The sequence below is a fragment of the Thamnophis elegans genome, chromosome 14 (assembly GCF_009769535.1).
Source record: "Thamnophis elegans isolate rThaEle1 chromosome 14, rThaEle1.pri, whole genome shotgun sequence".
NCBI classification, from domain to species: Eukaryota; Metazoa; Chordata; class Lepidosauria; order Squamata; family Colubridae; genus Thamnophis; species Thamnophis elegans.
The window spans coordinates 22074874-22089433 of record NC_045554.1 but is presented as its reverse complement, the minus strand read 5'-3'; the positions used below and the strand labels follow the sequence as shown (position 1 = coordinate 22089433).

At 42.5% G+C, this 14560-nt stretch overlaps 1 protein-coding gene across 1 annotated transcript; it reads right to left on the bottom strand.

Moving 5' to 3' along the window:
• Positions 1-1279: 1279 nt before the first annotated feature.
• On the bottom strand, positions 1280-8219 carry LOC116517881. The gene is made up of 6 exons (XM_032231061.1): positions 8118-8219; positions 5954-5975; positions 5822-5849; positions 4905-4953; positions 3651-3809; positions 1280-1570 (listed from the first exon to the last, which is right to left on the bottom strand). The coding sequence occupies exons 1-6, from the start codon at positions 8217-8219 to the stop codon at positions 1280-1282; spliced, it is 651 nt and encodes a 216-aa protein (XP_032086952.1).
• Positions 8220-14560: the final 6341 nt, after the last annotated feature.

Sequence of the window (14560 nt, the reverse complement as noted above, 5' to 3'; positions counted from 1 at the left end):
CAGGATAAAGAGGAAGAAAAAAAAATCTTCTGAAGCAAAGTTAAATATTCACTGTTTTGTAGGACTAGCCTACTCCAATCTGGGGTCCTTCAGTTGTCATCTGTGGCCTTTCTCCAACTTGATGCAGCCATGTTGGCTGGGAATTCTGGCAACTGCACTTCCAAAATATCCAGAGGGCACCAGTCTGGAGAAGCTTGAGCCTAGGTGTCCATTTAACTTCTAAAGAACAATGCCTAACCATTTCAAACTGGGCTCTAAAGCCTCCAAAATGGAGGGAAATTAATTTTTTAGCCCTAAAATAAATTGTTTTGCTCCTCTCTGGACCAAAGCAAAACCAACTTGTGCAACTTCCAAACAAATCCTAACAGCCCTCCAATTAGAAGAGCTAGCAAAGGATAAAACTTCTTTCTTACTGCAGGGTCATTCCTAACTGCATTGGAAGAAAGAGAAAAAAAAAACAATTACAACAATAACAATAATATAATGAAAAACCACTGGATCATTATGCTTGTCAGGAAATTAATATGATATGTGTCAGTTCTACTTCCAGAAACAGGTAGTATCTATATATCTAAAACAAAGGCTGATCAAATGAGGGCAAAGCAGATATTCTATAGGTCACCTATAACTTGCAGCAAATACACCTATGAGCTATGGCTGAGTCAGAGGTCCCAGAGGAAACGTCTCAATTTCCTTATTTAATACCCTCCTTTGTTTATACATAACAAAATACAGAATTCAAATGAGAGAAGCATTATTGCTAATTTCTGAAGGTTTGGTTTTGCAGGATCATCTCATAATAAAACTCTTATTAGACAGGCTTGATAGGAAGAGATAGAAAGATCTCTTAAAGATGTTCTGGAGAACATTATAAAAATATTCAGCACAGATTGCAGCCTTGCTTCATGACCTTGAGTGAGGATTTCAGATATGTGAATTCCAATTCTCAGAATTCCCGAAGTATAGTAATATCCTAAGAACTAAAGTGCACATAACTACAAGTTCTCAAATTAAGAAACTCTTTACTAGATAAAAGAGACAGATGTACACATGGCCTGAACTGAAGCAAGTTGTTGTTGAAAACTACTGCACCCACATATGTAATTCAACACTGTCTTTGTAGAGTTAGAAAGTTAATGCTGGGGTTAAAATGAAAGATTTGCATATAAATATTTCTATACACCTAATAGTCAGACAGCTATTTGCTGGCTATAGGAAAATTAAAATTTCAAAATAAGTGAAGTTTGAGAATTGACAATATTCCTCTCTGGTAGACATGCTAGCAGGTATTATGCAATCCTGGGAATAACTGAACAGTCACAACTGAACAAAAGATTAATAGTCCCATCACATACATTGCCTGGTATTGCTCACACTGCATGGTCTCATTGTGAAGACACTGGAGCATCTCTGGTGAAATTCCCGAGATAAAAAGGCGAAGTCTTTTCTGGAACCAGGAAGTCACAAAGGCGGTCTCATTGAAACGATCTTCGTTTCTTAGCTTCTCATCCCACAAAGCTCGCAATATGGCAGTTTTTGCTTGATTGGAAATTAGGGAAGAGTTCACAATCTGGGGAGGAGAAATAAGAGTTGCAGAGAAATTGCAGCCTAAGGGGAAAATGGAACATACAGCACAAAAACGGAACATGCAATATGGTGGGGATAGAGTTTTAATGAATAGTGAACTCAGAGAACATTGAGAATAGTTGGAAGTTGAGGAGGCCTTCCTCTCATTCATGACCAAAGTCCCCTTGAGGCAACCGAAAGTCTTCCAGCACTTCTTGCCAAGCCAGTTCCATCTCACTCAGCGCCTTACGCATCTAATGTGAAACAACTTCAGGAAAGCAACTGCCAGAGTCCCCTTGTGGGGGGAAAAATCCCTGGCAACTGTTCTCCTTGAGAGAAGAGACAAGATAGTGGATGTACACTACCCAGATGATGCCCACAGATCAGGTGCAGCAGTTCACCTATGAGTGGGGCATTGCCCAGTTAACCTGTCTAACTACCTGTTAACTATTACCTGTTAGCTAAAGCAGTGTTTTTCAACCACTGTGCCGCGGCACACTAGTGTGCCATGACATAGTGTAAGGTGTGCCGTGGGAAAAACACTTTATATATAGTCAATATAGGCACAGAGTTAAATTTTTTAAACATTTTCTAATGGTGGTGTGCCTCGTGATTTTTTTCATGAAAAAAGTGTGCCTTTGCACAAAAAAGGTTGAAAAACACTGAGCTAAAGAACCTCATCTTATTTCAAATTTTGGAAGCCCACTGGGCAAATGGCTACAAAGACTATCAGAGAAGCAGGAAGGCAATTCTTTAGTCATAAGTTCTCTAAATTCTCCCCACATCACGGCAGTCCCCAAAAGAGGTGACATGAGGGGGAAGTATGATAAATGGGATAATTAAATTAACACCTTCTTTCACCTTTTCCTTCTCATTTCTTTCACAAGCCTGAAAAATAAGTGGCAGTCATGGGATTCGCAATTTGGCAACTGGAGTAGGCAGGTGTGGAGCCCAAATTGCGAGAGGCTGTAGAAGAAAGCCTGGGACCAGGAGCTTGGCTTATGTGAGAAGCAGCAGCACCACCGTGGGTCCTTCACCTGCCCTTTGCTGTAGATACATGGGATTGTCTACCCTGCAGGTCAGCAGCCCTAACTGGAATATCCCACTGGAAATATCAGAGGGTGAAGAATAAACATACAAGACCTCATAAAGATGAAGCCAATCAAATAACACGCTCCCAAGCATTCTGGACCTCCCAGATGCATTGGAGGGAAACTCCTCTTAGACCCAGGCCACATGGGCTATTTGTAGAAGGCTGCCCTCACTTCCATGAAGCACAGGGAGCTTTATCGGTTCCTTATCCATCATTCATTAGTAAACTCACAAACTGCTTCCCTAACAGCAGAGTAGGATTTATTGCTCACTATCAAGAAATAAGGAAGTAGGATACAGAATCTTGGGAATGGAATAAGCAAAATTCCTGCTCTCATTTATGAGTGAATTTAGTAAGGCTCTGGGAATTGCCTGAACTCCCTTTCTCTGACTGTAGAACTAAAGGACTAACTGCCCTTTTCCCAAATAAGCCTAATACTGAAACATGAATCTGCTTTACATTTGCAGTTTTGAGATAGTCCATTTCTTCTCTTATACACAGAAAATTAAGTTTCCGCCTATTTATTTAATTCTTTTTGTATTATTTTGGTTGAGAATTATGTGAGCTGTATCTATCTGGAGGGTATCAAGAATAAAGCTTATCAGTCAACTAAGAATTTAACCAAACAGGCCCTCCTTATATAAGATGCCTACAAACGGTAGTCCTATCTTCACCTTCCCTTCCCCTTTTTGTGCCTTCAAGTCAGTAATGGCTCTTGGCATCTGTCTGCACTCTCCTGCAGTTTTCTTTAGGGCAAGCTTTGCCATGGCTTCCTTCATGCCACTGAGTGAGTGTTACTGGCCTCATCCCTAAAATGGGACTGGAGCACAAAGTTCTCCAAGCTTCTAGCCACAACACAAACTGGCTCTCGCCTATCACACCATAAGCAATAATCACATATTGTGTGAATGCAGGCATTGTATCTTTACTTGAAGTAGTGATGAACACAGAGAAAGAATACTTTCTACTTTAACAGTAGGGTTTTTTTTACCTTTTCATTAAATTTCTCCAGGGCATTGATCAGCTCTTCCCCATTTACTTGATTTAGAAGAACTCTCACTATATTGGGTGGAAGGTCATATTTTTTCCTCAGGGTGAATTCCAAGGCTTGAATTATAAAGGTACTATTAACATGACTGAGATTCTGAAGCTAGGGAGAGAGGATTTAAAAAGTATCAGTATTGGTGAACAAAAGCAGTTTGATATGACACAGTACAGCAAAGTGGCAGGGAATTAGACACTAAAGCCAACTTTTTCATCTAGCTGCCTGTCAAGATATTGATGGATTAACAGATGTCCTTTTCCTTTTCTGAAATCTTCATGAATAAAATTGGACAGACTTTCTCATAAAGTGGGAGGGGTCTCCAATCCCCAGGCCACAGCCTGTTCGAAACTGGGCAACAGGAAAAATGAGGAAGCACGTGTACGTGAAGCTCCATTCACACAAGCGGTGGGGCCTTGCGCTCAGAAAGTTCTATGTGTGAGAGTGGAGCTTGATGCACAAGCACAAGCCCCTTCTCCTCAAACCCCCTCTGCTCGCGTGCGAGTGCCACACAGAGTTGTGCATGCACACGTGCGCCTGCCACTTACATCCCCACACTACACTGGCCCATCAAGCTGGAAAGGTTGGGGAACACAGTCCTAACGTAATCCCTCCAACCAATGATGCAACAATTGTATTTTTACTTCTTTAACAAGGATGGCTTGGTTTGATTTTAGCCACTAGTTGTGTACAGGGCTGACATCTTTATGTTGCAGTGCACATGAAAAAGGCATGGAATTTTGACTGTACAGTCATAAGAGTCATCTTGACGGTCTTAAGCCATCCACCCCAAAATCACCAAAGTAGTGAGGAAATATCAAACTCAAAACAAGTAGACTCCTTATGACTTGTGTTTGAGGCACCCTCTTCTAAATCTGTACTCTGTATAGTCCAGTTTTTCTCAAGTGCCATCCCCACCCCCACCAAGACCAGGGTTCCTAACAGTAGACACCAGAGAAGGTGTTGGGCTGGCCAAGTCTGGCCTGACCTCTCCTAGCTGATGAAAGACCAGCAAAGCCTTCCTCCAGCAGCACCTTCCTAGCCCTGGATCAAGGATCTTGCAAATCCCAAAAGAGCTTCTTGAAAGCATAATGCTCTTGTGAACTGAGCACACAAGCAGCATTCTCATTAAAATCCTGGAGCAGCCTTATCTTACTCTACTTAATCAAATCAGGCTGTAAGGCAAGCACATGGAGAACTTACGTTGTCGCAAACGAGATGAGTAAGGTTGGCAGATATTTTGACATCAATTCTGTAAGAAAAGGGGGGAAAAGACAGGCATAGAGGGACAATGCCAGAAAGGGCTCCCAAGAATGTAGCGAAAGCCATCCTAATTCCACACATTCAATAAACCTGGGCCATTTTTGAAGCAACTGACATGTATACGAGCCACCCACATCCTTAAAAAGACCCCATCCCACCAAAAATATTTAATATTTTCCAAAGAATTTTCAAGTTTTGATGGATTCTTTTTTTCCATTATTAACTTTGTGCTGTTTATTCCTTATTGGATTAGAAAAAAATATTCCCCCTTTCCATTTTTATACTCCTTTTGGATGCAATCTGAGTTTCCCTTACAGTTTCAGAGCTTTTCCACAATCATGTCTTCTTTTATTCTATGGTTGTTGACAGGTTTTGTTATCACCCGAAAGGAAGATACAAGGCAGAAAGATGTGCAAATGTTCCGTAATATAATGTAGCTCCCTCCAGATGCGTTGGGAGTACAGTCCCGCAATGCTCAATCAGTTAGAGGATAGCAGAACACGGATCTATTCCATCCTTCATTTTAGCTTGCAAAAAATCAACTCAAAAATATTGTCTTCCTTGCAGCTAACCCCTTGCTTCCCTACTCCCCACTCCATTCTGCAAACTGCCATATTATGTAGCAGCTCGAGTTCCCAATGCTCCTTATGTGATCTATAGAAATCAAGAAACCAAACTTTTTGGCAATATGGCAATAAACAGTGACATTTTTGCAGAATAAAATATTGTTCAAAACTCAAGAAAAAAATAGAATGTTAGTCCTGAATGTGGACAAGGTAATACCCTTTTATGCTAATTTCACTTTTGTTCAGAATCTTCCCAGCATCCGGAATTTATTAATTGATTTATAAAAATACCTCTCTATATCTTCACAAACTTCGGAAGCTGCAAAAATAAAAGCAAAAAAAAAAAAAAAATTAGCAGGCTTCTCCCCAAAAAGGGATTGTTAGGAGAATGCCAAACCCCAAGCGTTGCAATATATTACGTACCATTAATCCTGGCAGCGGGACACTAAAACAAACAAAAGTATAAAAGTGCAATTAATGTTGAATCCTTCAAATGTCAGTGAATTCACAATCGTGATGCAAGTGTTTATTGCAAACTATGATAAAGAATCATAAAATTTTAACTTTAAAAAACTAATCTAGTCTTTATTTCTGCAGATTTGTAACATTGCCATAAAGCTAATACAAGTCTTTACAACTGGCAGGGAGAATATTTATAAACATAGGAGCCTTGCTTAAAAATGTTTGGCATCCATTCTCTACCATTTCTCTCCTTGTTAAGCTGTTTCTCCTTTTGTGATTCACGCCCCTGCCAGGAATCTTTCATAGTTAAGAGTCAGGCAGCTAAGTTAATTTTTGCCATTTTTTTCTTTAAGAGAATTACAAAGTAACTCAAAATTTGAAGCTCCACAACTATGGAACCAGGATATGTACTACAGTATACAACAAATGGGTGAAAACCTGTGTCCTTATCATTCCGTGACAGCTTCTTTCCTAGGACACTCAGAGAGGAAATTAATCTTTTGCAGGCGTTGCATGCAAAAGACCAATCACAATGCTCAATCCACCATCTTGCAAATTTTGGCAAGAGCAGGACCGCACCTTCACTGTGTCAAAAGAGACAAGCAACTTACCGATGCACCTTCAACTCTGGCTACGAAGAAGGCTGCAAAACAAGGAGGAGGCCATTAGAAAGGGCCCTTGGCTTTTTCCAGTCAGACCACTTAGCCCCGATTCTCATTTCCCCAACTAGGAAGAGTTTTCAAGTGGACACTGTGACTCACATCCTTGTGACTGGACATGTCAGAAAATAAAGATCAGCTCACCTGCGAACTGCACAATTTTCCCCAAATATACGTGCCCGAGGAAATCTACTTATGCTGTGCCTTCTGCTTACCAGCATTCTTTTGCTTCTGTGTTGTACTGGGTGGAGGAGATGGGGAGCGGGGGCAACAGGACAAGAAGGGGATCAGCTGTTTTGTGATTTAAATGTATAAGAAATTCCCAAGAAATGCTGTATTCCATCCATCAGTGAAAACTGACTAAGTATACACAAGCAAACTGCTCCTCTGCAGACTTTGAAGCTTTGCAAGAAAGACAGATTCAAAGGGCCTCACAGAGCTTGGCGGAGAAGTCTGTGGCAGAGCCCCAGCCATGGGGACAGAAGGGGCCCAACTCAGCCCTGGAGCTGAGAGTCACGCCATCCCCAACACAAATGAGGATTTCAAGAGACAAAACTCCTGGCCTCCAGTTAGAAGGCTGGGTTACTGGGATTTCCAATCTTAGCACACCTATAGGGATCTACGTTAGGAAAAGCTGATGAGAAATTCTTTGAATAAATATCCAGAAGAGAAAGTCTAAGTGGAATCAAAAGTCCAACAAGAAATATATTCAAATCATTTTGTTATTAGCCTAAGAACTGCCTTAAATTTAAATTTAAAAGCTGCAGTGAGGAGAACATTTGGGGAAAACACACAGACAGCTGTAGAAATATCTTCTTCCTGGAAAAATTTGCCTTCTTGCAAGAATTTGCAGCCAGTGGAACTGCATGAGACAATGACCAGATATCAGTTTCAGACATTTAAACATAATGCATTGGCTGCTAGTCTACTTCCGGGTGCAATCCAATGTGTTGGTGATCACCAAAGGTGGGTTTCAATTTTTTTTTTACTACCGGTTCTGTGGGCGTGGCTTATTTTGTGGATGTGGCTTGGCAAATTTATGTTTCAGATTGGAGATGGGAAATAAAATATGCTGTAAAACTTTTTTTTAAATAAAGCAGCAACTGGAGCTGTGCCGAGTTGAATGCAGGAGAGCTGGATGGTCCAAAGAGTGCGTGGTTTTGTTCATTGCCTGTGAGCTCGGGGGGGGGGGGCGGGGGGCAGCAGCCGAGCAACCAAGCAAACCATCTGCCTGCTGCCAAGCACCCTGTTCACGAGTAAACTTGCTCATGAGTAAACTGCAGATTAGAGGCAGACGGCAGATCCTGGCATGTTCACTTGGCTGCTCCCCACCCCCCACCCCCGGAGCTTGTAGGCAGCAAACAAAACTGACGCCTCCTGCCTCCATGCATCGAGGAAGCAGGGAGGCTCAATCCCACTTAGGAGGCAGTGGTTGCAAAACTCCCTGAGCAGCCCATGCTGCTTACCTGTGTGTAGGCACTAGGAGGCAGTTGTGCGGATGCATATGGCAAAGACGAGACAGGGAGAGAGTCGGAGCGAGCCAGTTCGGGGTGTGGCCAGTCAGCCATCACTACCGGTTTAGTGACCCAGTCCCAATTATCACTACCGGTTCTCCCAAATCCATCCGAACCAAGAGCAACCCACCTCTGGTAATCACCTTAAAAGCTCTTCATGGCATGGGTCCAGTCATCCCACTGGGATTGGCCTATCCTTTCCAGACTAGGGGAGGAGGCATGCTGCAGGTCCCGACAGCCGGATTATTCTGGCTGTTGGGTTCCAGGAGGAGGCCCTTCTCTGCTCTTGCCCTCTAGAAAATCTCCACCACCACCCCCCGGACCGCCATGCTGGCCCCAGCCCTCCTATCCTTTCGTAAGGGCCTAAAGACATGGCTCTGCCAGTTGACCTGGGCCTCCAATGCAGAAGCATCACTGTGTTTCATTAACAAGAGATCCCACCCTGCCCCCACTCTTCCCATCTATAATTGGATTGTAGCACTTGTTGGTCTTGTTTTTAGTGTATATCTTTTATGATTGTAAGCCACCCAGAGTTACCCTGTAGGAAGATGGGTGCCCAATACATTTTATAAATAAATAATAAATAAATAATCTCTAGAAGGGATGAAGCCATGTGACAGAAAATGCCATAACTTTTATAATTGAGCTGTTTTGGCAAAAGGTGGCCATAACCTTACTGGAAAGGAGTTCGTGTAGAGGCCCGTTGGGAGAAAATAGCAGTGACATACCTATATAGAGTGCAAAAACTGCTAACAGGAATGAAGGCTGACAAGCCTGTGCCATGGTGGGTCTCATCCAGGCACTGTAAAAAGAAAACAGCCATCAGTTGTGCAATGTAAAGTTTCTTAAAATGCATCTCAAAGGTTTCAAAAGGGAAGGTGGCAAACGTTGCAGCTTGACCTGTTTTATCCTCCCCATGAAAGCAGCATACTGGCCGAGCAACCTCATCCATGTATCCATTCATGCTTTGAGACAGATCATGCTCAGTAATCATTTTGCAAGAGAGCAATCTCAAAAACTCAGGCATGTACATTGCCTGGCAAAGTTAAGGTTCCTAATCTGAACTGTTGCTCAAGGCAATATAGGAAAGTTAAGCCAACAGGACATCAAAACAGAGAGCCAGCAGGAATCCATTCTTAATAGCTTTTTCTTAGAAAAATCAAACTGTGGATGAATACATTCATTTCTTGATCCTTTGCCTCTGGTTTAAACAATAAAATGTATAACCAGGAAGCCCAAATCCACAGACTCTGGTGCAAAAATGTTTAGAGGCAAATGTTAAATTTTGGAAATTTCATGAAGAATATGGTAAAAATGAGGACTGTCAGTAATGGATTGCCAAAACTACGTGGACCATTTGGAAATTCCAAACAGTTCACAATCCAGGTTTTACTATTCAGACTATTTTTTCCCAGTTCCCATATTTCAGAGTTATTACAATGCAATTGTTACCCCACAATGCTCTAGTGAGCTTTGAGTTATTTGATAAAAACAAGATAGCTCTCCAAATGCCCACAAGGAAAAAAAGATTGGGAAACGGAGAACGGGTAAAGGGAAATTATAGCACCCTAAGCAGTAAATACAGTCAATGGATCCTTGTAGATAAAGGTTCACCCACCTGTATTTAGGAGTCGAGGTCCTCCTGATGTATGTTAAAGAACAAGTTTTTGCTGGATTATCCTGATCTTTATCCCTTGAAAGAGGCAGGACAGGTATCAGCTTTCCACAGTTGCTTCAGAAGGAGACTAAATTATGGTTGGAGGATGACCATAAACCCTCTTTTGAACACTCAGGCAAACTCCGCCTATCAGTGGAAGCCATGTCAAAATAGACATCTGGTTTAAAGGCACTACTCCCAATTAGTAGTATTTATGCTTATTTATCAGTGGTTTGGAACGTGGAGTTTCTCACATTTTGAAAAGGAACAGATAAAATGATGAAATTTCTTTTCAAATGTCTTCCTGTCACACCTGCAATATATTAGTCAGATGATCAAAGTCATTAGAGGTGAACATGCTATACAGTTTGGGGCAGTGGTGAAATCTAAAAATGTTCCCTACCGGTTCTGTGGGCGTGGCTTGGTGGGGGATGGCTTGGTGGTCATGTGACCAGGTGTGCATGGCCAACTTGTAAAATGTGGTGAAACTCACTTAACAATGCTCTTACTTAGCAATCAAAATTTTGGGCTCAATTATGGTCAGAAGTTCTATCTATCATCTATCTATCTATCTATCTATCTATCTATCTATCTATCTATCTATCTATCTATCTATTATTTATTTATTTATTAGACATATACCGCTTCATAGGGCTTTCAGCCCTCTCTAAGCGGTTTACAAATTTTTAGCAAATTAAGTCAGCAACTTGCCCCCACAGTCCGGGTCCTCATTTCACCCACCTCGGAAGGATGGAAGGCTGAGTTGACCTTGAGCCGGTGAGATTTGAACCGCTGAGCTGCAGATCAGTCAGCTAAAGTGGCCTGCAGTACTGCACCCTAACCACTGCGCCACCTCGGCTCTTTTTCTTTTTCTCTCTCTCTTCCTATTTCTTTCATTCTTTCTTTCTGTGTCTCTTCTTTTCCTTCTCTCCCTTCCTTCCTTTTTCTTTCTTTTTTCTCTCTCCTTCCTTTCTTTCACTCTTCCTATTTTACAGTCTTTCTCTTTGTCTCTTTTCCCTCTCACTTCTTCCTTTTTCTTTCTTTTTTGTCTCCTCCTTCCTTTCTTTCCCTCTTTCCTTCTTTCTCTTTATTTCTTTCCTTCTCTTTCTTTTTTTCTTTGTCTCTCTCTCTCTCTCTCAGGGTGTACTTTGTCACCATTGCTGCTGCCAGGCGTACCCACTTGTCTGCTCGCCTCCCTGATTACCTGCTCACCTCCTTGCTTGTTGCTGCCTTGGCTGAGGATTCCTAGGCTCCTTGCACAGCCACCAGTGCCGACAAACAGCTGATGATCGGCTCCAGCATATGTGCGGTTGTTTGCAGCGGTCTTTAATGAGCTCAGGGCAGCGGTCCTGAAGACTAGGTGTAGCAGCGACATTTGCTGTGCTCAGGAAAGCGGCACAGACGTCTGCGTGTAGCAGCAGGCTATCATGGCTTGTGACCAGACTCAGGCCAGAGTGAACATGCATGGGTGGGGCCGGAGGCGGGTTTAAATGATGGAGGGAATCACTATTGCATGTCACTGAGTGTTGGTCAGAGCGTGCCAGAGCGGGAAGATAAAGAATTACAAACCCCAAACTGCCTGGTTTATTGTCTTCAGTGAACCAGACAGGATGTCAAGGCTCAACTTTGCAAGCATGGCTGAGGGGACGCAGCCTGGTCTGGAAGCTGCAGGCTTGGCAGAGTCAGAGGCACTAGCGGAGCTTGCTACCCCGGAGGCCTTGCCCACGCCTTCGGTGGTTCCTGATGTGTGGCTTAAGGAGCGGCTGGCAGATAGGCCTCCTCGGTTAGTGTCACAGGAGGCCTCCGACTTGGTTCAGGGTAAGCAGCACGACCCGTGAATAGTGGGGGAATGGTAGTCAGGTCCTAGGCAGTCCCCCACCCAAGGCAGATGTCCCGGGGCTGCTGTACATGCGCACCTGCTGTTCTGGAGCACCACCGCCGCAGCCCCCTCTCAGCCCCAGAGAAGCGGCTGCCTGCCCACCCATTGGCCAGGCTGGGCTGGACACCAACCTCAGAAGGCAAGCGGTATGCGGGACTGCCGGGAAGGCCAAATGGAAGGCAGGCAGGCAAGCATGGCAGGGCTGCAGGGAAGGAAGTAGGCTGCTAGCTTCCTTCCCCACAGCTGGCCAGCCCCGACATGCTCGCCTGCCTTCCATGCGGCCTTCCGTTTGCCTGCCTTTGCAAGCTGTCCCCGTGGAAGGCATAGCAGGACTGCGGGCCACAGGGAAGAGTAGGAGTGGCAGGCTGGGATGGTGGAAAGCAGAGATTGGGTGGGGTGAGCGAGCGGCAACTGGAGAACTGGTTTGGGGGCATGGCCAGCCATCAGTCTTTACCGGTTCAGTGACCCAGGCCCAATGTCTGCTACCAGTTCTCCTGAACCGGTCCGAACCGGTAGGATTTTACCCCTGGTTTGAGGATACCAAAGCAAGCTTTGGATTGCAAAATTCTATTCTGCTTTTTGGAATGAAAAGGACATTGGGGCATTGAATGGACCGTTGCTCTCTTTTGAAGTTGTGGTGTTAATATAGTCAAGTTCCTTATGAAGAAAACTAAATTTTGTGAAGTTTTGTTCAAAAAGCAATAGAAATGCAAATTGTACTGATACCTTGTACTGTCAACCCTCCAGTGATTTAGACAAAAACCCAGCAAGAATATATCAGGCATTGCTTTGTGGGTATCATCAATTTCAAAGGTTTCTTGGGATTCAACTGCACTGAAGCAAACTTTTATGGTACTTAAGAGCAGAATCCTGTGGGGATTTTGCCAAAGGCCAGTTAAAACAGAGGCCAGTAAGCAAGAATATCAAACTTCTTAAGTTCCTAACAATTTGCAGTAATATTTTAAAAGAGAAGGATTAGATGGAATGCATGTGCCTGTAAATTAGAAAAAAGTCTCCCTTAATAGGGTTGGTGGTTCTTGTGGATTTTGGGGGGGGGGAGTAGGAAAAAGTATTAGCGAAGAGACACTGGACCATTTTACTACTTGTCCCAATTGTTCGTCTACACCTGCAAACAGGTAAAACTATCTTAAAACTTATTAACACTTTGAAGTCTGCGTTCTTTGCTTGACTTTCATCTACTTGCTGATAATAAAGATATTCAATAGTTTCAGAGCAGGTTGGCCAGGTTTATCTTGACTTCAGGGAATTCCAGCCAGGCCAGTATGTCCTCATTCTTGGACAGCCCCTCCTAGAATGCCCTGCCATTCTCTGGGTCATGTTGACTTCTCTTTGCAGATGATTATCTAACATTGCTCACAGATGGCCTCAATTTTGTTGAATGTTTCTGTAAAGAAGTAGAGAAATCTATCTACTTGATCATCTACACTACATATCTCCATACTGGAAGCAAAAGAAAAGCAAAAAGAACAATTGATTAAATGAAGCTGATTCCAAATATGGATTCTGGCGTGTAAGAAATGGCATGAAGCTAACTAGGTGGGAACTGATGCAAGAGGCATCTATCTTTAGATCCTACGTACATTGCAAATATCCAGAACATGAAGTAAAGGTATTAAGAACACTTCTGAAGTGCTGGAATGCACTGAACACCTGTGGAACTTACTTGGCTGAGGGCTACAGATGCCCGGGGCCAAATCTTTTTGCTTCCTGCCTCAGATTTTTACTCCATCTCCAGATTGGGGCAAAGTTAGTGACTAACTTTAGCCCAACCCTGCCAGAAGACACAGGGGAGATAATAGATTGATTCATCACATTCCACTAAACCTGTATGGAATTTATTTATTTCTCACATTTCTATCCTGCTGTAATGACCATAAAACCCAAGTAAAACACCCATGGTACAACACTCATAGAAACAGTACAATACCCCCAAGATAAAAAAAAATTAAGTTAAAAATGGCATAACAAAATGGCATAACAAAATCAAAAGCTCTCAAAACTACTCTGTCTTTAAAAGTTTCTGAAAAAGGCTCTGATCTCCCAGGAGGCTGTTCGGCAGCATGAAAAAAGCAGCACCTTCTTGTGGCAGTCTCCAGCTGAAAGTGTGGGATCAATAGCAGTTCCTGTTTGATCCATCAATACTGGTGGGAAGTGGAACAGAGCTATAATGGGCTTATAGGTGAGAAGCAGTGCCTTAAATTGTACCCAGAAATGAATCAGCAGCCAAAAGTCCACAAATTACAATAATGAGTTCCCAATGACCACACTATGGAGTTTTTCAGGTGTTTATATATCACTTTTAATTTGAATATCATAACTGCCTGAAAGTTCAAAGATGAGTTCACCAGAAATTGACAGGATTTTATCATCTTGTGAGATTCTGAATGATTTTTAAAAAAAATTGGAGTGGAATGACATACTTGATGACATCATGGTTTCAAGAATATAAATGAAATAATGTCTGCTATAAATGTAAATCACCAGAAATCAACAGTAGTTTAAATCTACCTTACTGAACAAACCCATAACACCTATCATTTCTAGTACTAAACATTTGGCTGTCTAATCAGGCAGTGATTCTAAAGTAGTACGTACCATTATTTATTTTGATAATGTTTACAAATATGAAACAATAATTAACAAGTATTCAAAAATCTTACAAAAGTCATAAATAAATGCACAAAACATCACCATACATCATGTTTTCAAATGCACAAGGAAATTATTTCATAATCCCAGTTAGTGCAAATTTTGAAACTTTGGGGATAATATGCAGTGGGAACTAATGTAACACAGCTGAATTCACAAGTCACCATGAATTTTTATCCCAATAGATCT